Source organism: Lissotriton vulgaris, chromosome 1_2 (genome assembly GCF_964263255.1).
Source record: "Lissotriton vulgaris chromosome 1_2, aLisVul1.2, whole genome shotgun sequence".
In the NCBI taxonomy this organism is placed as follows: Eukaryota; Metazoa; Chordata; class Amphibia; order Caudata; family Salamandridae; genus Lissotriton; species Lissotriton vulgaris.
Window position 1 is genome coordinate 85,704,821 of NC_141686.1, and position 26,871 is coordinate 85,731,691.

A 26,871-nucleotide genomic window follows, 5' to 3' on the forward strand; every position below is an offset into this window, starting at 1 on the left:
AATGTTCCTTCACAATAGCTAGGAATGTTTTCATTTCACTTGTATACGTTGTATTCAGATAAGGTTATTGAGCTGTGTAGTGATGCCTAGCGAAAGTGACTTCCTTTAAACAACGATGCTTTTCAGACTATGGTGGAGAGGGGACAAGCAGGGACAGAGGCGCGAACAAAGAGCGGAAGCTCAAAAGAACTAGCCTCTCTATAGGACCTCCCGACATTTTCTGAAGCCCGAAGAGCCAAAGCACTTACCTATTGACGATAGGCATATGTTCCTTTCCTGTAACACACCATAAAATTGCATTTGTGTAAAAAGTTGTGCCCAACTTTTCTGAATGTTCTAATTTAGGTGCATTGCTGTTACCTACGACGGGTTGTATCGCCTTGCACAGCGCAGTTTTGTCTGGGTGCCTGCTTATTAAGGAGCTTCAGAAGAGCAAATTAAAAAAAGAGCGTGTTGCAACTAGTGAGGCAAAAGATATAGCCTCCGTTGTCCCACAGAGGAGAGGCTACAGACTGCTTCCGAAGTGTTAATTAAGCCTGTAGTATCAAGCAAGCTTCCGCTGTGTTAGATACCTCAAACGGTAGGTAGGTAGGCGAACCAGGCATGACAACAGCTACTGATGCTGTTCTCCAAGTGGGAGCTAGGATCATGGTGGTTAGTTGTAAAAAAAAAAAGTTTGTGTAAAAAAAAAAATGTATATAGCACAAATGTGAAAGGAAATTGCATTATGAAGACCTAAAAAAGTGTGTTTGCACAGTTTGTGTGTCTACCTCCTCTTAATGCATATTACATGGGTAGGAAGGCAATAGATGGCTATACATCAATATGTGGACAAGATTATTTGATATGTACATCACATTCTGAGAATCCATGATGCAAGTATTGGTTCTGTATGATCGATGTCACATTCTGGTCTAAAAAAACAAAAATATAATAGGCAGTCTCATTCTCTGGCCTCTTAGGGTAGGTAATATGTACATTTTGATTTCTTAATTGGCCGAATTTTATGACAGGCATGTTTATTGGCACAGTTCTGAATGCAGACGTGTGTGTGTGTGGATTCTAATGATTCTACAGCAGTGGTTCTTAAAGTTTTGAATTCTGTGAAACGAAGCCTGCACCCAACAATCATTACTGCAAGCCAGGGAGACCCCCACTTAATCACTATTGGAAGCTGGGGAATTCGGGACAAGCATTTTTGATTACTTGAACTGAAAAATATACAGAAACCAGCATTTATCAAACAAATACATACACGGTGAAACGTTTCACTTATTTCACAAATGCAGTAAAAAAAAATTTTAATTGGAAGGTTGGAGTTTTTCCACTGTTGGGATTTTTTTTAACTCCTCGTTCATACAATAGTCTGTATGATGCACTGCTCCCAAAAATCAATCTGGAGATTCGAACTTAATTCACAGAACACTTTAAAATGTTCTGTTTAACACTTCGTCTCTTTATACACTGCTATTTTAATATTTAATTTCCCAAGCAGTTGTGGGCTTCCTGGCGTAACCAGACCACAGGTTAAGTATCACTGTCCCTTCGTTAAATACATTACCAGGACCACAGCATGAGATTCTCCCATGCTAATAGGACCGGATAAATCAATAAATGTTTTCTCTGGCATGGCAGGTGAAAGGATAGATTTTGCCATTCTAAGCAAAGTGACATTCTGCTCCTAATAGCAACACTGTGTACAGGTATGGGCAAACCAACCCAAATGTGCTGGTAATGTAGTCTTCCCTGGCCTACTAAGCTTTGACCCTTGGTTTTTTGGATGCAGTATGGGACGGACATTTCCCCTTCTACCTCTCCTCTCACTGGCAGCTCTTGCACTGGTATACCTATGTCCAGGCTTGGGGATGTCTGCGAAGGCAACAGGGCCGGACTGTTAAAAAATAAAATTTAAACAAGCTCTGTTTTTTTCGTCCCTCATTCCATCTATGAAGTCATTCTCTGTTTTTCTGCCCCAAAGCCCAACCTTTGGTGTCTTGGAAACTGTGACATAGGCGTTAACAGGGATCCTGGGCCTTCACAAACCTACTTCCAATGGCTGCATCTCCACGGGGTAAATGCTACAGAGAAGGGATCATTTCTGCTCCCGAAAACAGGGTAAACAAGCATTGGCATAGCCTATAGGTCTCGCCTTTGGGGCCGTATAAGTTTTTTGTTATGCAACACAATATCCTTCGTGCAAGAACATCAACTGTTGCATGGCTAAACACTTATAAGGCCCCAAAGGCGAGACCTGTTGGCTATGCCAATGCTTGTTCATTTTGTAATAAAACCCTTTAACTCTTCATTGATCTAGAACTCAGTTATTGAGTGGACCAAATGAATTAATCAATTGTATTGTTTTGAGTTTGGTGCTTGGGAGCTGACTTGACGTGGGGACACATTGCCTCATGAAACTGAGTTTTAACACCATCTACGATCCTGCGAAATGTGGGAACTCTGTTTAACCCCTTCGCTGCAGCAGCTATTCCGCTGCGGCGCTATGGGGGGGGGTCCTCACAGCCCTAAGGTGAGCTGTGCTTGTGACGGAACGGTTCAGTCACGGACCCGCCCGCCCATTAGAACGTCAGCGCAGGCGCGGCGAGCGGGCCGTGACGGAACCGTTCCGTCACCAGCACAGCTCACCCGAGGCTCGTGACAGGACTGTTCAGTCACGAGCATAGGAGGGGTTAAGGTACATTTTGGAGTGTCTGAATTTTTGGGTGGTGTTTTCCCCCACAGTGAATATCAGGTGGCTTGTATACCAAATACGTTCTGCCTTATTCTTATTGTTTTGCTTTTTAGATGAGTCACTCCTGGAGCTTCCAAACATTAGACAACATACCTGTTTTTTGTGAGCATATATCAAATATTACTGAGTAGTCCGCTCTTGTGAGCTTTGGGATTTTTTGGGGATGTATTTTACATCTTAGTGATTAAAATACTTGCATAAGGCATACAACCCCTCTGGGGATCCACATGCTGAAAGTCATGAGGGACTTCCAAAGCTCGCTAGTGAAACAGTGCCCAGAAGCCTATGACCATGTAATAGAAAATTGTATGCATGTGTCACCTGTGTTTTTGGATGGCATGAGTGTACTGTTTAAAAACACTATTTTGAGTAATCTTGGTATATGCTTTTGAATCCCAATGAGAGCTTTATAACACATTCCGGTATGAATACAGTCCTTAGAGTTACCTGATGATGGTATTTATGCTCACTGCCAAGCATGTTTACCATTGCTCATAATGCTGAGTTAAGACTGCCCTGTAGCTTATGGAGGTACAGATTGTGAAAGCACTGCTGTAAATAATCCTGCAACAGCTCTGTGAGCTCATTGAATGGCTTTGAATGTGTTGCAGCAGTTCAAGATAGTCATGGTCGAGGACACTAGTGAATGTGTGTGTCCATAGACCTATGTTAAAAAAAAATACACACCATGGTTTTAATTTAGGGATAGGTATTAAAAACAGCCTATCCTGCCTGAAACCCCTCACAGTTGATCTGATTTCTTTTGATCCACTGAAATCCTGTCTTTTACTTGTGAAGGCACAGTGAATTTTTGTCCATCCATTTCGGACTCCAGGAGACTAATAAAGCGACAAAATAAAGGCCAGCCAGGGAAAACTAAAACAGGATGGGATGGCGGTATGCACAGTACATGGGCCTTCCTCACTAGCAAGCTGAGAGTTGGTTTGAATTGGGTGTGGCTCTACTAGTGCTGTTGTATGGTGTGTGTGTCTGTCACAATCGAGGGTTTGCCACATCTTTGGGGGGCCTGGATGTTTATGCACTCTTTGGAGTGGGATGTCTAGGACAGTTGAGCATTTCACCTGATGGCCTGGTATTGAATTCTCAAGCCGAGTGGATTTGCCTCTGTGATTAGACTGGAAGCAGTATCTTGTTTAAGCCTGGAAACGGTCCAAGTGCCTCATCTGCTCACCCTTTATTTCAGACAGTGTTGTATAACGGAAGTTGGTCTTCAAAACAGATTCTGTTATGGAAGGAAAAGGATGCTAAAGTTCTCCTACAGACAGTCCAATCCACTTCCTACGGCCATTGTAAAAACGTTTTCTTTGCCAAAGAAATGCGTGTTATTGTCGGTTCAAAAAGTCACTTTGCAGGCGGGCCAGGCAAAGGTTTGCAAACTAAGATGCCATGTGCATTCCTAACAGAGACTTTGTGACCTGCCGGAAGTTCGGTCCATGATGGGGGCGTGTGACGCCGGACGATAATTGCATTTCAGCTAATTGGGCAGAGTTGCGCGGTCGCGAAAGTCATCACAATCGCAAACATGAAATAAACGCGAGTGATGCGCACGCGCGTCGCTGCAAGTGCTACCTTGCCGGCCACCAGCTTGCTATTACGTGTGCGCTCTTGCGCGCGTAATAGCAAGCTGGTGGCAGGCAAGGTAGCACTTTTAAAAGCAGCTACTAAATGTCTGGGCCAGACCAGCACATGCTCTGGATCAGGCGAGACCTAAAAATAGAGAGCATGGCCAAATGAACAAGAAATTAGTGGGTGGAATCTTTAGAGGAAGATGACTGAGCAGGACAAGAGCTACTATTATGATTAACCTATGCTCACTGGTGCTTCAAGGCCCTCTTGTGCCAGATTATATCCGCTGTAATTCAGACAAAATAAAAGAACTCATAGCGCCATGCAGCAGTTCATGAAAGATGGAACTCAATGGATAACAGTACGTGACCTCTCCTACAGGCCAGTGGACAATGGACTGTGCAAAGAAGAGCCATAATCTATTTGTGAGCCACGGCGCTACTGGAAGTGAAAGAATTGAAAGAGCAACCCGTCAAGCATTTTAGAAGAAGAGAAATTCCTGTTCATCACAGAAGTATTTGCCTTTGTATGTGAAGCCGGGCTAGAATGTCATACAGAAGTGGTCCGATCTGGACTAAAGGGCAGGAGCAGATGCCAGGGCACCAAAAGAACAGTGTTCCAAACAGGAGAGCACATGCATTCCAAGAGCCCTTGGCCCTGAAACCTATTGACTTTGGTAAATATTGTATTTCAGGCAAACCATAATTGAAGGGGAGTTAAACAAAAAAAAATAACAAGAATCAAGAGAAATCAGCCTTCAATGTGTGACTTTTTGAATGGTAAAAAAAATAAGCATTTACAATGCTATAGGTCTTGCAACTGCGAGTTTTGGAGCTATTAGCATTGTAAATGGCAACACCTTTTGGCATTGTTATTTACAATACCAAAAGCAACACCTATTGCTTTGTATAGCGCTGTGTCCGTGAAGACGGCACCACGCTCATTAAAGTAAATAATTCAGTATGCTTTTTATGTTACGTTAAGTAACTGAGGAAGTACTGTGGGGTGAAGGGAATCGTAGACAAAGCAGTCAGCCACAAAGAAAGATGAAGTAGTGGGTTTTATTAATGGAGCTGGGGAGTTAGTTGAGTAAAGGAACACCGTAAGAAATTAGGAGACGAGGGGAAAGGAGACAGCTCGTTTAAAGAAGAGAAATGTCAGGCCAAGTCACGTTATTTTTCCAACTATTTGTTAGAAGAAGTGCCCTCAAGGGACCGTTTGTTTTCGTTATAACTAGGCTCATTCACATTTCAAGTTGCAGAGCCCAGCATCAGGTTGCAAAGCCAACGGGCCACTTATACACAGGTAGCTCGAAAGCAAGAAGACCACCTGGATGTCTCTATCTTGTATCGAACAGTAGCCGGGCTGTCTCCAGCCACACGTTAGCACCTGGTTAAAGTGCCAGAAGAGATTTTTGCTATGAGCTATCCTCGAGGAGCCGGTAAAGTATGCAGTCTAATCCAAAGACATCACGCAGTTGCAATGCACTTTAAAGGGAAAGTGCTGTCCTCTCCATGCGCCTGTGAGCTCTGTGCCTGTACGGAGTAGTAAACAAAGTAATAAAACACGCCTCCACTGATAAGAAAGTTAGTCATGACAGCCGTAAACCAGGCAATCGTGTCTGATGGGGCCATCCGAAAAGCAGACCGGGCGGTAACCAAAAACCCTGGCTAACAATCGGAAGCAAGGGTTTTACATAAACTAAGACGATAGCCAGTGAAAACTATGGGCGGGGCTTAGTCATTGTTAGGTCTCGCTAGAGCTTGCAAGACTATAGGGCTTTAAACAAAGCTTACCTAACTGTGGCGATTTGGTGCTGTGCCCGTGGCTTTTAGGTCAATGCGCAAGCGCATTGACCTAAAATGCGCGTGCACAGCACCAAATCGCCAGCCATCTGTTCCCCAGCATGGATCTCCTGGCTGCTCCTCCCCTAATTATCCGCACATCAAAGGCTGCTCCCGCCCCCTGCTTCACACTTCAAACGAATGCTACCGAGAGCATTTCCCGCCCGGCCGCTTTTAATTTCATTTCGCAAGCAGTTCCCCCTCCTCCCTCTCCTGCCTGCCACACCAATCCAAACTGAGGCGCTGCTGCTCCAATCCCTGTATTACTCCCACTCATCTATGATTAGGAATAAAAGACTGTCGGTTAAAAAACGTTTCAAGATAAAAATGGTTTCCCATTACTTTTGCAGAATGTTCTGCATTTCCTTAACCGCCTCCAACTCTCCGACTTTCACATGCACATACCACTTTGCTGATACTGACCGAGACATGCGCTTTATAAGCAGGAAATAGAATTCTACAGGAAACAATACTACCGAAGACCATTCGAGGGTGTGAGCTCAATGCCACCGAAGAGTACGTACAATTATTATACTTAAAAATCAGTCAACTACCCTTGATGCACGGACAACCTTTGAAGAAAGTGAAAAGCATGTACACTCACCCACCCTCACCCTCCCTCAACCCCTCACCCACCCTCAACCCCTCACCCTCAACCCCTCACTCACCCTCAACCCCTCACTCACCCTCAACCCCTCACTCACCCTCAACCCCTCACTCACCCTCAGCCTCACCCTCAACCCCCCTCACCCTCAACCCCTCACCCTCCCTCCCAACCCCGACCCCTCACCCTCAACCCCTCACCCACCCTCAACCCCTCACAACACATATTGTGTTACAATAGGTGTCACATTTGCGAAAGATAAAACTATTGGCATTGTAAATAACAAAGCTATTAATTCGCTATTTTCAAAACAAGCACATAAATAAAAAATGTGTCCTTTACAATACCAATAGCTCAAACTTTCCTAATGCGAGACCTATTGCATTGCTGTGCTTCTCTCCCCTGCTGCACTCTCCTGCTCTCTAGAGATGTGGCCTAACGACCAGAGCTGCCATCTAAGTCACGTAAATACAAAACATGTTGCATTCCAAATATTATAGGTGTCACATTCGCGAAAGTTATAACTATTGGCATTGTAAATGACAAAGCCATCAATTTAGCAATTTTAAAAACCAACAAAAATAAAATGTCATTTACAAGACCAATAACTCCAACTTTTCTAATGCGAGACCTATTGCATTTCCAATGCTTGTTTAGAAATGTAATCTATCCCGTTATCTCTCGCAGGCGAGGAGTGCATGCGTGCTCCAATGCCAGGAGAGACCTAAATAACCAGATGGCTGCCTACCAGTACTGAAAGTGCTAGGTATGGGTGGGGGGCTGCATGGGGAGGAGAGCTTAGAGAAGCAAGAGGTGGGTGAGCAGGGCAGGAGAAAGTAGCTCCTCTGCATACGCTTAACAAGGGTGTGGCCCTAGGTTATAAAGTAGTATAAGCAAGAACTAAAAGTGCTAGAATTCAAAGGGCTTTTCACAAATGCGCTTTCTTCTGCCCAATTAAATGGAGTTCATAACCCCAAAAAGGCAAGAATCTATTGCCCCTATGCATGACGAGAGTGCCTGCTCTGTGTAGTTCCACTCTTAACAGCCCAATATCTGTCCTATTTATTAAGTTAGGAAACAGGACTAAATTTGGATTGGTGTAATATGAAGAAGTATGTGAGTGGAAGCTCGCAGAACAGACATACGTAGCTGTGGTAGGGTCAAGGAAATCATTTGTATCGCAATTCATAGCCCCTTGTTTCTTGGTAGTGTTGGGTTCAGCTGGCTTGTGAATGGTTTTGGTTTAGAAGCGCTGAAACTTCTTTATGTTTATGGTAATACCTAAATTGTAAAGAGTGTTGCCCACCAGCTGCAGTTCTGTGTTCCATCCCTACATTTTATTTAGGAGCTGTCTTGCCAGGTACAGTTGGATATTTAATTTGTTTGTGTTGCTCATTTCTTATTTTATTCTTTTAGTTCAGGTTGCTTTCCATGTACATTTATCTCACAGGGGAGTCTGATAGCAAATTGGAGTTTCTAGACTCCAGTTAACATTTTAATTTGCCCACCTGTTTTTTACGCCGCCACGCCACTGTCTGGTCATGCCCTCAACAGTCATGGGCACATTATTAAGCTTGTTCTGGGTTACTCGTGCTTAACTTGGTAGCTGTTTAAATCTGCATCTAGGGTCTAATATCTCAAGAAGTCGCTGAACATTGTGAATCAATCAGGATGAAGATTAATGTCTTAACGTAAAAAACTGCAAAGGAGAAATGAAATAGTCGTGAGGGCCTGGGGACAGAAACAGCGAGAATAAGGGACACAGGCAGTTTAGCTACAAGGATATCGGGTTCGGGTACAGGCACAGAAAAATACAGTTGCACTAAAAGGGCAAAAAGAATTGGAAAACGGAAAAAGTTCCACTGCACTCCTGAATGAGGCTCTCTGACCTTCTAAATCGCCCCCCGTACGGCCATGATTAATAAATCTTAAACTGCTGAAACACAAAGGGGAGGACATATCACCTTACTGCGTATGAAGTGGTGGCTACCTATTTATCCTCAATTGGATACCCTAGCTAGTCGCCAACTTAAAAATCTCATGACAATATACAGCTATGGGGGTATAATACATGTATCACCATGCTACTGCTGTTAACCAAAACAGGATCATGTTTTGTAATATTTATGTGGCTAGCAGGTGCAATGGAAGGAAGGTGGGCGTGCAACTGGCTCTGACAGGGCGAGCTGAAATGTCTATTCTCTTCAATTCATTCGGATTACTAGCATTTTAACATGAACTGTGATGTGGATCAAATGCGTTTTGGTGTGTATTCATTCGGTCTCCAGAACAGCAGCCCACACACCTCACTTAAAAACAAGTATTGACAAGGTCAATCGTCTGGTATTGGTTGTAAGGCTCTTCACTTTGTCAATGGTTTTGTCATGCAGTCCAAGTGAAAGACTGATCTTTCACTTGGAGTGCACGACAACACAAGCATTAACATTCACTTACAGTGAAGGTAGCCAATAGCTGTGAAGAGGGCATAACGCATTGCCTAAACAAGGTGTGTGTGTGTGTGTGTATATATATATATATATATATATATATATATATATATATATATATATATATACACACACACACAGTTAACACCAGATCTGCACAGTAGTCGAAGCTACTTTCCCACCAGTAACAGCGATATGGAGCCGAGCCCCTTGTCACTATACCGGGCCTTCCATTTTTCCAGCCACTTAGTTCAGTGCGCCACACATTTCATAGTCACGTATTTAGTATTCTACCATGGAAGCTACTAATGCCTAATGCTGTTTTATCCAGTTCTCAATTTGGAAGGCAACACGAATTTTCCTTCAACCCCTAGTGGTCCCGGTTATAAAAACGAAAATACATAGCCAACATAGATTGTAATCCCCCGCAATTACTTCGGAACATAGAACGACCTCCGTGCTTTTGTTTTATATTTGTGAGGTTTAAGAAATTTTAAATTCGATATTTGTGAGTAGGGTAAATGTGTTTTACTAAGGGCGTGCAAATGCGTGTTTATTTTACGATTTGCTATGGTGACTGTGGATCTTCCCAAGATAGTACTCCCCAAGCTAGGATAATGGTTGTTTTTGAAAGTTTCGTAAGATTGAGCCTTTTAATGGGTTTAGTAGCAGCACAGCCCTGTTATAGTAAATGCACAAGCAGGCAAAGCAGCTCAGAGAGGACTGCTAAAAAAAAAAAATCTCCATCCTGCAGCACATATTCTCACTCTGCATGACTAAGCAAGGAAGACTTGTAGCCTCGGAGCTTTTTACTACCTCCCGAACAATGCATTTTACAGATCGCTGCTACTACTACCTTCACCACAGGTGACTGTATTTTGGTCTTTAACTTGGAGCGTAAAAAAGGGCCCGACAACGCAGAGGCTGGCAGCCAAAGCCAGGCGGGTTGTCTTTGCCAATGCTTGTTTTTAAGGCGAGGTGCGCGAGCTGACATCTTTACGTTTTAAGTGCACATGACGGCCACAGCCAGTGTTAAACTACCAGTACTTAACACCTAGTTCTCCTGCACGCAGCGCTATGAGGAGACAGTTAAACCAACAGCTCCCTCACCACCATGGTATAGTTCTAAATATTTGGAAGAAATCTCTAGCCATTTAGATTAAATCAACAATTCAAATAACAGTCAAAGAAGGCGAAACAGGAATGAGGCAAATACAGTACATTAATATTTCCTCTTTTATTATATAAATATCAGTGTATCCTTTACTGTAAGAATATAAAATGTTTTAAGAGGATTTTTTTGTACAAATTCACAAACAAGTACAATTTGCCTGTAGGGATTTGATGTGGGGAACCTTTCAATGGTTTGGGCCTTTACAGTTTACGAACACAAGGGGGGGGGGGGGTAGATGTTACAGTCCAGGTCACTCGTCCCTTTACCGGAAAAAGATCGCTAAGTCTGATCCACAGAACAAAGTGGGAGGCCGAGAAACTGCAATACTCTCTCCATCACGTTACAGCCCAGGGCTTAATGGTCTGTTCGCTCCCCCCGTCATTTCTGTTGAAGACGTGGGGCGGTACTTGCATATATAAAATGTAAAACACTGGTTCGCCAGCACTTGCATTATTGGAATACGTACAGCCCAGTTCTGTGTGCGCACAGTTGTGCTATACAGGGTCCAAAGTACACTTGGGGTCCCCTAACTATAAAGAGGGAGGCACACGAGCAGAAACTCGACCCACGGGGGAAATCCTTCCAGTCTAGGCACAATTTATCAATCTCAAAACATCCCTCTTTAAAAAATTAAAACGGACTTTTCTTGAAAAAGTAAATTAAAAACGAGGTAGCCAGACGCAATATATTTAGCATAAATGTCTTTGAAACGTCCACTCTGACAGTGACTCGATTTTAAAGAAACGGAAACACGGTGAACTGTTCTACCAAGACGGTAGTAGGTGTGGACTGTTAAAGGGCAGTACTAAAAAATGAGTAACATGGCAGTAAATACGAAAAAAATGAGAAGTTCTGCCATAATATTTTGCTCTTCGTAATTAAACACTTAACTCCACCTTTTAACCAGTTACACAGATTTAGACAGTACTGGTGTGTTGTTCACTGTCGACTGCTGAAAAGAGCCAATACAGAATTACATAACTCTTGTGGCAAGATGCGCACTTTAACCAAACAACGTGAACAGGAAGCAAAAGAAACAAACCTAAATGCCAAGTTACACAGCCACGCATGAAACAGGAAATTGAAAGCCAACGCTTATTTGCATTGGCTTTCAAGCCCACATGTCCATTCGGCAGTCAAAAGAAACAACCTAGCTTAAAAGCTATCACAAAAAAAAACGCTATTCTGACCAACAATCCTGTCACTTCTGCAGGATATTGCCAAATACATAGTTTGATTTTAATGCCTCTGTATCCAAAAATATATGACTGGTGCGCATTCGGTCCGATCATAAGATTAAGGGTTAGTTTGGCGGGTCAATTGGCCACATTTACACAGTTGCTTATGAACAAAAAGCGTATTGTCTTATTGCATGGGCGACTGTCAAGTTAACAAGCACATAGTACAGGGTGGTACGTGTCTATTTCAGTGCGAACTGTCAAATAAAGTCAGTTATAAAACCTCGAATTAATGTTCAGTGTCACCAGTGGGGAGAAAGTGAAAGGTGCTCGGGCGCACGTATCGGGTATTACAACGTCGGTGGTCCCATATACGCAGTCCACGGTGAAGTTAAGGCGGGGGAGGCGCAGGCCGATTGGGAATGTGGTTCGTTTCGAGGGCTGGGGCTTCGGCAGCGCCACCGCTGGCAGGCGAGCAAGGGCATAAGTCTATGAAGTGTCCCGTGCGACCTCACCTCACCTTCTCGCTCTCGGTCATTTGCCAGAGGCCCAGGTTGAGCACCTTGAGGCAGGGCAGCTGCGTGATGCGCTCCAGGCCGCGCTTTGTGATGCGGGTGCAGCCGTACAAGTCTATCCCCGTGAGCTGCGAGAGATGGTCAGCGATCAGCTCCAGCCCCTTGTCCGTAATGCGCACGCACTGGCCGATGTTGAGGGTGCGCAGGCCGTGCATCTGGCGAACCATGCGATTGATGCCATCGTCGCTGATATGGCAGGAGCAGAGGGACAGCGACTTAAGCCCATCCAGCCCCTGTGCTATGTAGGCCAAACTCTGATCCCCCACCTTGTCGCAGAAGGAGACGTCAAGGCCCGACAGGCGCAGGCTGCCCATCGCCAGGTGCATGAGCCCCGTGTCGCTGATGTGGTCGCAGGAGCGCAGGTTGAGGGAGCGCAGGGCCGACATGTGCGAGAGGTGTAGCAGCCCTGCGTCCGAAATGCCCCCGCAGAAGCTGAGGTTTAGCACCCGCAGCCGGCTCAGCCCTCGGGAAACGTGCTTGAGCGCCAAGTCGGTGAGCTTCTGGCAGTCCTGCAGAGTAAGCTGCTCCAGGCCCAGGCAGCCCTCTGCCGCGCTGCGGGTCATGCCGGCCAGGTGGCCGATGCCCACGTCCGAGACGTGCCGGCATGAGCGCAGGTTGAGGCTCTTGAGGCCGCGCAGCCCCCAGGCAACCAGCAGTAGGCCCGTGTTGGTGATGTTGCTGCAGCCGCCCAGCTCGAGCACCTCCAGCCCCTTGAGGTACTGCGCTATGCGGCCTAGGCTGCTGTCCGTCACCTGCTTGCAGAGGCTGAGGTTCAGGGCCCGCAGGGAAGGCACCTCCTGCACGAAGGCGTGACCCAGGCCGTTGTCGGTCAGGTTGTAGCAGCCGCTCAGGTTCAGGCTCTGGATGTCGGGCAGGCCCTGGATCACGTAGCTCAGGCTCCGGCGGAGGCTCAGGATCTGCACGCGTCGAATGCCCCGTGCCTGGAGAGACGGGAAGAGGGACGGGTTGGCGCGGCGCAGATGCAGCTTGGCCTCCACGCCGCGCCACACCGACTTGTGGTAGGCGGCGTCGCGCCAAGCCGCGCACACCTGCGCCGCCCGCCCCTTGTCGCGCACGTCCAGGTAGCCGAAGATCATGGCCAGCAGCTCGGGAAAGAGGCACGAGATGTGGGTCTCCATGGCGGCTTCCGGCGGCAGAATCTCTTCTTCGGGCCTAGGCCGCGGGCGCCGCTTGCAGCAGTCTGCACGCTCGGTCTCGCATGCCGTCGGCGCGGCCACGGCGCCGGCTGTGGGGGCGGCCGTGCGAGAGAAGCGTCTCTCCCGAGGACTTCCGGTGAGCGGCCTTAGCCCCGGGGAGGCCCGAGTTCACGGGTCCCGGCCATGGTGTGCAGATGGTGCGCTGGTAATGTCTTTCGGTAGGGATGGAGGCTGCCTCGGGCCGGCGGCGGATACTCTTTAAAGGCCCCTTTATTCGTTTCCACTCCGCAGCCGTTGCTCTCGTCGCGGCCGTTACTGCTGCGTCTCACGGCGCATTCACGCCCCGCCCCCTCTATTTTCGCTACGCGCTCGTGCACTCACGGCGCGGCCTCGCGCACCAGCTTGAGAAACTGGGGGTCCTCGTGAGCTCTGCCTTTGTTGTGTTTCAAAACTGGCTTCCGAGCTGCCCTATCTTCTGCCTGTTGAGGGAGGCGAGGAAATGAGGCTGTAGGCGGGAACTAATTCCGTCGCGATGGAAAGCGGACTGCACAGAAAGCCCTCGCTGCGTCTTACATCAGCACGGCGACCGCCGTAGACTAGGTGTGTTTCACCAATGAGGGCGACGATAGGTCCGTGCTCTGTTGTGAAAACATGCACAAAGGTTTGCCAAAATAACCTGAACCCGGTAAAAATAAGCGCAAAACCAGTCGGACTTGAGAAGAATCAGGCGCTATATAAAAACATATAATACATAAATCAACCGTTTGCTATTATGAGCCACGATTTTTTTTATTGTGTTATACAATACCCGATTTATATCGTTATCTTTCCGTGCTGTGGCCTTGTTATTTGTGTTTAAGTTTTTTTCTCTGCCCGCGTGTCATAGTCATCAGTATGTTTTACCTTCACACCGTTTTGTTTTTTTTGACTCATTTTTGTATTATTTTTGTTGTTGCCCCTTTTGTTCTTAGTTTATTTGTGTGCTTTGATCTTATTCCACCCACTTGTTTAGTTTTACCTGCTGTGGTCCATGCGTTTTGCTTCCACTGAAAATAGTTTTGTTTTAAAAAAAAATCATATTCTTTTTTCTCGTGATGCTCTAGTGCACTTTTTGACTGCTCACAGGACAGCACTTTTTCAATCACTACTCCATCATATCCCCTGCAGTTCTAAAATTATCAGCTTCCATGAAACATTGTTCATCAATCAAAATAATCACTAGAACAGACAATTTGAGTTATACGAAATAACATGACTATATTCAAGCACAATCATGAGAAAACAACACAGGGAAAGCACATGAGTATGAGCGCATCACATGGGAGTGCTTGGAGAATCACATGGGAGAGTGAGAGCAATAATGAGCCGGGAAGCGAAGGGCATTATAAGAGAGTTGGAAAACACATGCTCTCTTGTAGAGTGCTAAATACAAAAGAAAAAATAATTCTCTAAAAATGAGCAGGGGATAACAACCCAAGTAAATTGGAAATGCTCCTATGGCGTGCCAGCCACAAGATGGACAAGGCAAGCTATCAAATAAGAAGCAAGGAAAAGAGTGACAGTAAATCTAAGTAATGTAAAGCAATGGGCTGGCTGCAAACACCCTCACTGTTTTCTGCAATCACACAATATGTCTTTCGCAGACTTGGATCTTGCACTGTCTGGTAGCCTCAACCTAAAATGGGTAGTTCACAACTGTGAGGTCAAGGATAGCATTGTGTCAGCATTTGTTAGAAATGCTAACCGAAATAAACCAATGCTGACCACTTGATGGCCACAGGCCCTCAGTTAAAGGTCATCTTGTGAAAGGTTTTTAGAGAAATACATTTAACTATGGAAAAAAAAGAGAACAATGTATAAAATCAGATGCAAATTCAGCACCACTTCATCCTATAATGCAAATATTAAAATTATTCATATCCTAATCTCCATGATTAACACTGCCCGCCTAGAGTTAAAGGGAGACGATTGGGAATAATCTCCCCAAATGTTATGAAATAGAGAATGGAATGCTTATGGGCTTTTAATGTATTTAGGAGACACAGTGCTCTCCAAAATATGCACTACGCCACATAAATGCTGTTAAGTTATATCGTGCACATTTTATTTATTTAAATTATTTAAGTCTCACCTAGGCAGCGCTTGCGCTGTCTCTCGAGATATGCTGTATTCAGGTATGGGCTTTAAGCTCTGCCAATTTTCCACCCATCTTTTCAATTGGCTCCTGTTACTGTCCTTCGTAAATGGTGAATTTTGATTCGTGAATAGGCTTAGTAGTGCCTCATTGGTACCTCATTTTCTCTTGTTGTAACCTCCCATGAGGACTGTCCTTGTTACATGTGTTGTTACTCGGGATGGTTTAATTACAGTCTGTGAGCACTATTTTCTTAAATGACTTTCTTCTGCCTGTCCTTGCAGGTAGGATATGCTTTCCCATAACCGTTTTATTTTTACCAGCGCAGCACGCTTTGTGACCGCACAACTTTCTTTATGCACGGCTCGCCGTATTTACCTTAACAAACAAAGGCTTTTTTTTAAGCATCCAATGCCGCACTTTAGCTTTAATGGTAGTCACGCCCCTTTCTTTATGCACGCCTCACCAGGTTCACTTTGGAAAACAGACAACTCTGTAGGTTTGTGCGTTTTTGGCTGTGGCGGCACACAGTGTGTGGCATCATTTCTGTGGGCAAGGCTCGAAGGTGCAGGTAAAACCCATTGTTTTCATATGCCGCTTGTGGTATCCGTTTCAAGTGCTTTGCACTCTTTCTTTTCACTACCAGGCTGTCTTTCAGTTCTTTATTCATGTGCCTCTTGCGGTGCCCGTTTCACAAGCGCCCCACACTGTCACCTTTCTTTCATTACCGGTGAGGAGGGTTCTTGCCACACCATACCCTCGCTGATGTGAATGTGATATTTTGTCTATAAATGTGAGAAGTTGGCCTGATATGTGATGTCCACTATTCTAGTGGGCACCCTGTATCAGTCCAAACAACCCTTATGGTGATGGTTGTAAAGTCAACCTTATAGACCAGCTATCCTAGTGGTAGCATGGACAAAGCAGTCTTAGGCTAAACTCAAGAGGGCATGTGAAGCCAGCTGTTTTACCATATGTAACCCCTTAAATACGAGGTGAAAGGACACCACACAGGATACATATAAAATATATATGTATTTATTTCTAAACAACCCCTCTGAGCTCTATGAGATCAGAGGCACAAGCACATAACAAGATACTTAATTATCATACAATAAGTTGCACAAAATACAGTAGAGCCCTAGGGGCACTTCAAACCATATATTAAAATAGTGGTATAAGAACCACGTCACAAACAAAGGATAGGCCTAGGGCCTGGGGAATCGCTGGGGCTACACTGTACTACCAAATGATAGGAAGTAGGAGGCCCACTGGAGGCCTCTGCAGGCCCACGGGAGGCGTGTGCAGTGTCTTTACACACACGCAAGTTACCATAGAGTTAGAATGGGAACGAAAGAATTGGAAACTAGTTCTTTTAGGTCACTTCCGGATGGACTAGGGGAAAGCTACTTGAAAGCTAAACACTAGGATAGTCAATACCCACATGAGCACCAGAGTACTCGCGTTACCTCACCCACAGGAAGCGGGTGCATAGGTGTCAAAGTGTAACGGGTTTCGTCGCTGAATCCTATGGAGCCTTGAAGAAAGATGCTGCAGGCGACCAGGAGAGAAGTGTCCGGTTGGATCCAAGGGCGGATCGAGGAGGAAGAGTACCTGAAAGCAGAAGGGACAGAGTCTGGGTCACTAGCTAGTGACCAGGAAGAAACCAGGAAGGAACCAGGCGATGTCGCGAAGCAATCAGGTGATGTCGTCAAGCTTGTCTCTGCAGCCACGTGGACCAGGAGGCGTCGACGACAACCAGGAGTCAGGCACGGACTATCCCACGAAGGCTCTCGCTGTCGGCGGTATCGGCTTCCGGATTGGAGTCAACAAGCCTTGGCTAAGGCAACCCATGCAGGAATCAAAGATGGCTTCTTAATCAGACCAGCAAGGTCTGATGGGCTGCTCCTTTTCAGGGGAGCATGGGCCAGTCTGGAGCAACTAGACCAGCGGTGTAGATTCAAGATTTCGTCGTCACAGAGGCCACTAGCCAACGGTCAAGTGACTGGACAGACGCGTCGAGCAGGAAAATGCAAAAGGGCCCCACGCAGCACTCGTGGAGTGTGGAGGGATGATCTTTGGTGCAGATGATGCTCGGGGCTGGTGCTTCTCAATCCCTAACGCACAACTTCGAGGGTGCCTCAGAAGTTGCACGGAAAGAAATTCGCTGGCTTTCCAAGATGGCAGGTCCCACGTCTCGCGTCGCCTCCACGGGTCTCAGCTTTGCTGTGGCTGTGGATCGGGCTGAAGGAAGTCTGGAAGTCCGGGTCTTGTCAGGCTCTGTGTTCGGGCTCCGGCAGGAACGACGACAAAGCAAATTGTTGATCGCTTGATGGTGCCTGCTTGTGCAGGGTGGTCACTCCTTGACCACAAGGGAGATTCTTCAGTCTTCTATCTTCAAGTAGAACGTCGAAGGTCCAGAGTTTCGTTTCAAGTTTCAGTCAGGATAAATCTAAAGTCTTGGGACTCAGCTCCTACCTTTATACCAAATCTAGGGGCTGGATTACCTGCTAGGTCCCTCCTATGGGTGGGACCAGGGAAGGGGGTGGTTACACCCCTTTCTCTTTGTCCAGTTTCGCGCCAGATCTGGGGCCGGAGTGCCCCAGCACCGGTTTGAACTGGAGTATGCATGGGACACCTTTGGTGCCCCAGGAAGTGTCTCATTTCATTCAGCCCTCCCTGCCCCAATACACTAGAGCCTGTCTGGGACGGAACTATCACCTCCCAAGACATGAAACCTATTGTCCAAGCCTCCCTCGCTGGAAGGACTCCCAGCAGCAGGAGGTCAGACTTCTGTCTGTGGCAGCAGCATCCATTTTGTGATGCTGAGGCTCTGGTTAACTTTAACCGGGATTAGTAGGAACAACATGTCTTTTCCCTCTAGAAGGGTGGAATGCTACCCCCCGTCACCAGAACTGGCGAGGGGGTAGTATTCCAAAGCGTATGACACCTTACACAACATGTTTTGATAAAGCCAAACCAGAGTTGGCATTTAACCGCGAGGTTCATAATGCACTTAAGAGTATATGGTATGGCTATATCCTAGAACAGCTATAAGGACATGGTTCCGAAAGCTGCAGACAGGCTCAGCTCATGCTAGAGCCTCATCTCACATAAAACCAAGCACTCTGCCTCCAGGCTTGTTAAGGCCTGCCATAGGAGTGACTTATAGGTGTATATATGTGTCTAGATATAAGGTTAGATATAGGAATACTCTAACTAAGCAAGGGGTGATTACACGACCTTGCCCCAGCTGAGTGATCAGCCAGTTGTGTCAGTTTGGATGGTCAGCTAGGGGTGGCAAAAGATATGCTGCAGCCCCTGGTAGGCCTTGGATGCACCTATGCCCTGGGTACCTATAGTACACTGTACAGGGGCTCATAAGGTGACCCAATTCCCAATTGGAGATGTACCTAAAGTACATGGAGTCCATTTTACAGTGAGAGCAGATAGCCTGGGGCCCTGATTAGCAGGATCCCAGGCCAACTAAGTCGAAAACAAGCTAAACACTAGGCAAAAAATCTGGGGTAACCATAGTCAGGTATCCACCTTCCTACATATACCACCCCACCTTCTTCCAGTTCCCCACCTGACAGACCGCACTTGTATCAAGGCTTCAGCTAACGTGCTAATAGACACCCCATTTCACTGCTCAGTGAGTGGGCGTTAGCGAGACCATCACCTCCTCGGCTTGTGTTTTGGGGAAGATAATTGCGATGTTGCGCTGTCTTACTGGTTATACCATTTATGTTGTGTTGCAAATCCCATTAGCCTACAACAGCCTATCTGTGTGTTTGTGCATATGACTATATGTAAGTGTGGTTATATGAGTCAGGATTGTTGTTTTTTTATATGCATGTATGGCAGGGCTAACCATTGCTCTGCGAGACTGCGTGCCGTTGCTAGAGCTTGCAAAACCAATTAATGGACGGAATGTTGCACAATGGCAAAACATTCACCCCCAGTCACAGATCTGGGTTTAATCCATCGTTATTTTGCTCACCACACCACCCCAGTTCAGACATGGCCATATGCAAATCAGTCTTGACCCTGTGCCTCATTGGAACAGTCCAGCCCGAACTGCCAAGCCATGTCTTCCCTGGACCCGAATCAAGCATCCTAGGACCGGTTTCTGACTATCAGCTGTCATCAGCCAGGATAGCTTGATTCCAGTGGCATGGAGAGCATGGGACTCACGTCTGAGCATACCCGTCCAACTCGGGGTTACAAATGCAAAAACAACAATTGATGGACGGAATGTTGCACAATGGCAAAACATTCACCCCCAGTCACAGATCTGGGTTTAATCCATCGTTCTTTTTCTCACCACACCACCCCAGTTCAGACATGGCCATATGCAAATCAGTCTTGACCCTGTGCTTAAGACGGCTGATAGCCAGAAACCGGTCCTAGGATGCTTGATTCCGGGGAAGACATGTCTGAACTGGGGAGCTGTGGCGAGCAAAGAAACGATGGATTTAGGCCCAGATCTCTGCACTGGGGTGAATGTATGACATTGTTCTGCATTCTGTCCATCAACTGTTGCTTTTGCAGTTGCTAGAGTTTGGAACTGGCGCACACATAAGTTAACAAGCATTTGCAATGCAATAGGTCTCGCATTACTGAAAGTTTGAGCTATTGGTGTTGCATTATTATAAGCAACGACAATAGCTCAAACTTTCAATAATGCGAGACCTATTGCATTGCAAATGTTTGTGTTTTTTAAACTATTTTCTCTGGAGGGGAGAATATTTACTAAGTAATTCAACATCAAATTATCAATGAACACAATTTTTTTTAATGTATTGTATTTCAGTAAAATAACATTTGTAAATAGATATAGTCTGTAAAGTACACTTTTGCTGAGCTTCAATCAGGCCATCCATCCATTTCCTTAAAATAATAATAGGGCAAAAATGAGACAGATACGTGGCAATCGAGCTCACATCACATCATGGATGTGGGTATTCTCAAATATTTTTGGGGGGAGTTTGATGTAGTGTAAACTAGACCCGAAGGTATCAAAGCACTTTACAATAGCTCCAGTTGTGTTACAGATGGACACATTCATTTTTTGTTAGGCACTGGGAGATTAAGTGATTTGCCCAGAATCACAGGATGTTTAGCGTCCCTGCTGAGGCTCGAACCCGGTTCCCCCAGCTTCGAGGTCGACTGCTCTAGCCGTTAGGCCACATCATCTCGCTGTCATTTGGGTTATCTGTAAAAAACAAGTCTTGCATTTCAGTGCTTGGAGTACAAAAGTCATGCAAGTTTATAGAATTCACAACAACTACTCAAATTTAGGGCTCAGGAAAACAACATCTTTACGGACCTGCAATATGGCTTCCAGAAGGGGCTCGGTACAGTGGAGCAAGCCCTCAACCTGACCCTCTTGACCGACAAATATGTCCATGCAAAAAATGGGATAATTTACCTGGTCTACATCGACCTGAGCGCAGCTTTTGACTGCGTTCAGCACGCAAAGCTGTGGGAAATTATGTCGAACCTTGGAGTAGATCCACCGATACTGGCCTTTCTCAGGGGCCTATACACCAATGCAGAAGGCCGAGTGCGGTACGGCATTGGCGGCGACCTGTCACGTCCTTTTAAAATCACGCGAGGAGTAAGGCAAGGGTGCGTACTGGCACCCTTCCTATTCAACCTGTACACCAACGGGATTGAAAAAGCAATGCTGGCAGGAAGTCAGGACCTCCCGCAAATTGATCGGCGGCCAATACCCATTCTACTCTACGCCGACGACTCGGTCATCCTGGCCCGAACAGCCATTCAACTCCAAAGGCAATTGAATAAATACGTGACGTTCATGGACTCCCTAGGACTGAAAGTAAATACGAAGAAAACGTTTACAATGTCCATAGGCCCCAAGTCTGGAAAAACAAAAACTATACATATAAATAACACTAAGCTGGAAAAAACGTCAACCTACCTGTATCTGGGTATACTCGTGGACGACTCTATGACCTGGCGAAAAGCCATTGAAGCCAGAAACCTAAATTTTCGCCGAGCAACATCAGCACTTTGTGCTTTCTCCAGGAAATTAGGAAAACCAGCTCCATCCGAATTATTAACACTATACTATGCAAAATGCCACAGCGTGGCGAACTATGGAGCAGGCATCTGGGGCCACGGAAACATCCAGCAAATACAGGCAACCGAGAACGCTTTTATTAAGTATGTCCTGGCACTCCCACAAAGTTCCCCGATTTTAGCGTCACATCGAGAGCTAGGGATGGAATACGTGACAGACACCATACGTTGCCAGCCTCTCATCTTATGGCATCGCATTTGGTGCAATCCTGAAAGCCACGTCACACGCTCCATCATTACAGACTGCCTGAGCCTAGCACATTGGAGAAAAATCCCCTGGCTTAATTATGTCTTCAAATTTTTTAAAGACCTTAACTGTGAACATTATTTTCATGATCCACCCTCAATTGAAGACATATCCAAGAAACGGCTGAAAGACCTGTGTTTAGGACATTTGAGAGAACTTCGTAACCAGGCGGAGATAGTGAAAACGCAAAATGGTAAAATCTCCCAAATACAAACAGGGAGACTGATACAGCCTTACCTTACGTTCTTCTTATCGAACTATGAAAAGTTTTTACTGACAAGATTCAGGTTCGATCTTTTTTTCCGCCTGGTCACGTTCCCAGAACAGAATACATGGTCACGGACTTTGATCTGTTGCCCATGTGATGGGGCCTCCACGCAAAATACGGTCCATGTCATTTTATTCTGCAAATATTACAGCATGGCTAGGAAAAAATGGATTCTCCCCCTCTTACGCTCAAGCGGCCTCAGGAATACATATCCAGCGCTTGCCTACCTTCAGTCGCCGTTAAACCCCCATGAAGCGAAAATGACAGCGACTTTTCTAAAAAAAGTTATAAAAACACGGCAGGACATTGTTTTATAAAATGTATCATGTGAATTCTAGCTCAAAATTGACTGATTTTTTAAAACTGTTGTACTTTTTATGATTATGTAAATTTTAATAATCGAATAAAAGTTATGAACTGGGTAATTTATGTGTGCGTCTCCTACAGTTGTATAATTTCCTTTTGATGCCCAGATTGGATTCACTCTCCACCTGCGTCACTTCTCTCAGGGGATTGAGCAGGATATTAGTAGAGTTTGATGTGTTAATGTTGTGTTCTCTTTTGTAGATCTTTGTCTCTCTGCTCCTTTCTAGTGTGTGGTCACCCATCAGAGTCTTTCATTAATCAGTTAATTTTGCAGAGCAGTTAGTTTATTCCAAAACTGACCTCTTTTTGTTTGTTTGGATCCTGCTAGCCTTTCGAGGTTATTTGGTGGTTTGACTGTGAAAATGTTTGAATAAAAATAGTCCATATAGCTCAGTGAGTCACCTGCTGATGGAGTGTGTTTGTATCTATATACACACACACATATAAACTAAGAAATCATACAGTGGTGATCGCCACTTTGTAGTTATAGTTAAGTCAGAGATTCCATAGGAAAGGGATTTTTTGCTTCTTTAAAAACTTTGGCACAGTTTGACAAATCTGCACAAAACTTTCCCCCAAAAAGTTAATCCGCCTTGGCTCTCTCATAGAAAGTTTTGCATCAACCTAAAAAGGGGAGACAGGGCATGGGGGCAAGAAAAAAAGAGGAGGGGCTTCCAAAAAGTGAGATTTCCCACATATATTTCCACAGGAACGTTTTATCTCTGATACAGAAAAAACTGCTCAATGCAATTACTCCTAATTTAGCAAAAAGTAAAAATTTTACTCAGTGGGCTTTTTGTTATTTCGGCTAAATCCATTTAGCGTTTTTCGAGAAAATAATGTGTAAAAAGGTGCCCAGTTGCGCATGAAGTGGTTGATGTGGTTAAAAAGTTAAAGCTATCTGTACCATTGATATCCAGATATGATCTGTTTGGCCCTTTCATAGTGGATGGGTGGATCCTTATTGGCTGGCTACGACATGGAGAATATGTTGCGGCAGTCATTACATGGCTAGGGAACTCAGTCCCAGAGTCCTGAAAACAAAAAAAAAGCCACATAAGGAAGATGGGCATATCCTGACCACCAGGGCCTTATTGGTTGTAGTACCAAATTGCACCCCTCCCCCCTCTCCCACTTCCCCTCTCCCACTTCCCCCCTCCCTCTCCATTCCCCCCCCCCCCCAACACAAATAAAAAAAATAATCAGTGCATGGGTACCAGCTCCTGGTACCATAGTGCTCAGTGCAGCACCCCTGTTATTTTACAGTACTGATAAAATACTTTTTTTTGTTTAAACCATGAGAAGGTTTGGTCATACACCAGACCCTGTGGCTACACAGCATAGTGCTTGCCATAGGCCATATTCAGTGGGGTTTGGCTGCCTGCAGTGGGTTGAGTGCAGGGCCAACCCACTGCTGCGCACGGATGAAGGCTGTGTGCAATGGGGCGTTTGCGCAATGGGGAAGTTGGTCATCCACTGGGGGTTGGGTGCAGGGTCTGGCAATAGTCCATCAAACGGGATGTTTGGTCATCTCCATCTGGTGTGTAACCATTGCCCTCAGGAACCGTTTGGTAGCACTTTGTAACAGGACTGGCACTCACCAATCGCATTCATCTGTTTACTTATGCCTACTACCCCCCGGGGTATAAGCCATCAATCAGGACTCTCTAACCATCTATGTCCTGGACTTTTCTTCTTTCCCTCTGCCTCCAGGTGCAACCCATCGCCTTGCAGTCAACCTCGACGCCAGGTGTTTCTTGGCATTCCTCTTTTTCTTTTCCCTTGAGTATTCCAGGTGACGGCTTGTCTGGTGGTGTTTGATGCAGGCTTGTGGAGTGGTGACCAATCCAGCCCCAGCGTCTTTACATGATGAGCAGAGAGTTGGAAAGTCTGCTGTCCTAAGTTGTTGCTGATGGTGTTTGGCCAGCGGATTTGGACGATTTTACTCAGGCAGGTGTTGATGTATGTCTGGCTGGATGGTGGTGGTCCAATTTTCTGTTCCGTACAGAAAAACCTATTTTGCATTGGTGTTAAAAGGCTTGATATTGGATTGCAGCACTAGGTCCATGGAGCTCCAGGTCTTCTTTAGTTGAATGAAGGCAGCTCTTGCTTTGCTGATTCTTGCCTTGATGTTGGTGTGTGTGCTGCCCTGCTTGTCTATGAACCTGCCCAGGTAGGTGAAGGCCTCAACCTCTTCCAGTGCATCGCCTGCAAAAGAGACTGAAGTTGCTCTGACCATGTTAGCCTTCAGGTTTTTGGTTTTTCCCCTGTGAATGTTAAGGCCAAAGTTGTGCTGATGTAACTGCCACTTTGTTGGTCTTCTCCTGCATTTGCAGATGGGTATGGTAGAGTAAGGCCAGGTCGTCTCCAAACTCCAGGTCGTCGAGTTGCATCCAAGGTGTCCACTGGATACGATTTCTTTTCTTTGCTGTGAATGTCTTCACGATCCAGTCTATGGCCAGCAGGAAGAGAAAATGTGAGAAATCCCTGGCGAACTTCGGTTCTCACTTCGAAGGCTTCAGTGAGTTGTCCTCCATGGACTATCTCGCAGGTCATTCCCTCGTAAGAGTTCCTGATGATTCTTACTAGTTTATCTACCACACCGCAGTGGCAGAGGAGTTTTCAGAGGGTCTCCCTGTTATGCCGTCAAATGCCTTTTCATAGTCAAAGAAGTTGACATAGAGGGGGGAGTTCCATTCCATTGCAGTCAGGTCTGTCAGGATCTATCTTTGCGGAAGCCAGCTTGCTGGTCTTGTAACTAAACGTCTACTTGTTCTTTATGTTCAGGATGACTCTGTTGAACACTTTGCCTGGGGTTGATAGAAGAAGTATCCCTCTGAAGTTTGGAAAGTTACTCTGGTCACTTTTCTTGGGGATGTTGATCATATATTCTTCCTTCCAGTCTGATGGCACCTTTTCCTCTTCCCGTAGCCTTTCAAATATAGGGTAGAGCATATCTCCTGATGTTTCTATGTCTTCTTTGAGTGCCTCTGCAGGAACGTTGTCGGGTCCTGCTGCCTTCCCAATTCTCAGATGTTTAATGGCTTGCCATATTTCTTCTTTAGTTGCTCTGCTGCAGGTGATTAGCACGTCCTTGCCAGGTAGCTGTAGGTCCCCTGGATATTGCAAACCAGAAATACCTGTTACTGACAAAGCTGGGAAGACAATCATGGGTAAGAAAGGCTAACAATGAAAATTGGTGAATCACTTTGAAGAACTGCTGAACCAGCCCGTGCAGCATCTCCATCAGACGTACAGGCAGCTGACAAGGACGTTCTTCATCTGTTTGAAGTAAAAACAACTCAGTAGCTCTACCAGTACATTCTGGTCACTGAGGTTGTTTTCCATAAAATGGTTCCTGTGGCCAAAGGCTTACACTACAGGGGTTTGACCCTTGCTGTAACATGCTGTTTGTTGGACAGTTTTATAGGCACTGGTCTTTGAATGTTATACTGCAAAAATGTTTGTCACCTGCTGTGATCCACTGAAGCACTTGTATGGGGCTAGGAAAAATTAAATATTTGAAAGAAATTAAGAGTTATCAAGCTTTGCTCCATTCGAAAACCTGCAACTTTGCATAGATGGACAATATTTACCAAAATACACTGGGAGAGATGCTGAGTTTGATTGTACTTAGATTCTAGTGCACGTAGACTCCTGACCCTGTCTCCTCCTCTCTCATTTTTGGGAATCTGGTCAATGCAGAAGAATCTTACAAGGTCACAATTACTTTTATGGGTACTTTCAAAATGACAGGCTACAGGGAAATGGCATCTTTTTTAGAGATTGCATGCATATGTTTGAGAATGCATTTCTTGGCAGGATGAATGGTACTGCCCACATAATGCTTGGGACATGGACATTCGAGGCAATAAACTGTAAATTCTGGGTTGCAGTTTAATAGCCGATTGATACTCCTAACTGATTTTGGTCCCTTCTCTGAAGTGCTATAATTGGTCAATTTCTGGCTAAGTTTAGTAGCTTTGCATTTCATGCAAGGAAAAAAGGCAGTGCCAGTTTCTTTTTTTCAGAGGAGTGGAACAATAATGGCTGTGTACCAAATGATCACTGATAGATTTACAGCGTTTATATGTGACCAATGGCTGGGTAGGAATAATCTTTATATATATGTATATATATATACATATTCACTGAAAAAACCATAGGTTTCACACACGTTATAGTTAGGAATTAGCATTTAAAAAACCTTAGAAATTCACTAAAAAACCATAGGTTTCACACATGTTATAGTTAGCTGGACATTTCACTCCTACAAAACCATTGAATTTCCCCCGTTATAACTTGCGCGCCCGCCATGCACTGCTGATGACGTCACATATTACATCACTCATGACATGGTCAATGACATCACTCATGACATCTCAAATGACATCACTGATGACATCATCCAGTGAATGTGTATCTTTCTGAAA

At 45.4% G+C, this 26,871-nt stretch overlaps 2 protein-coding genes across 3 annotated transcripts in view; one reads left to right on the top strand and one right to left on the bottom strand.

Moving 5' to 3' along the window:
* The window catches only part of WNT5B (Wnt family member 5B), a 494,935-nt gene that overhangs the window by 279,928 nt on the left and 188,136 nt on the right, over positions 1–26,871 (top strand). The gene's annotated exons all lie outside the window — the stretch shown is intronic.
* On the bottom strand, positions 10,454–13,760 carry FBXL14 (F-box and leucine rich repeat protein 14). The gene has a single exon (XM_086952865.1). The coding sequence runs from the start codon at positions 13,295–13,297 to the stop codon at positions 12,095–12,097; it is 1,203 nt and encodes a 400-aa protein (XP_086808991.1). The 5' UTR covers positions 13,298–13,760; the 3' UTR covers positions 10,454–12,094.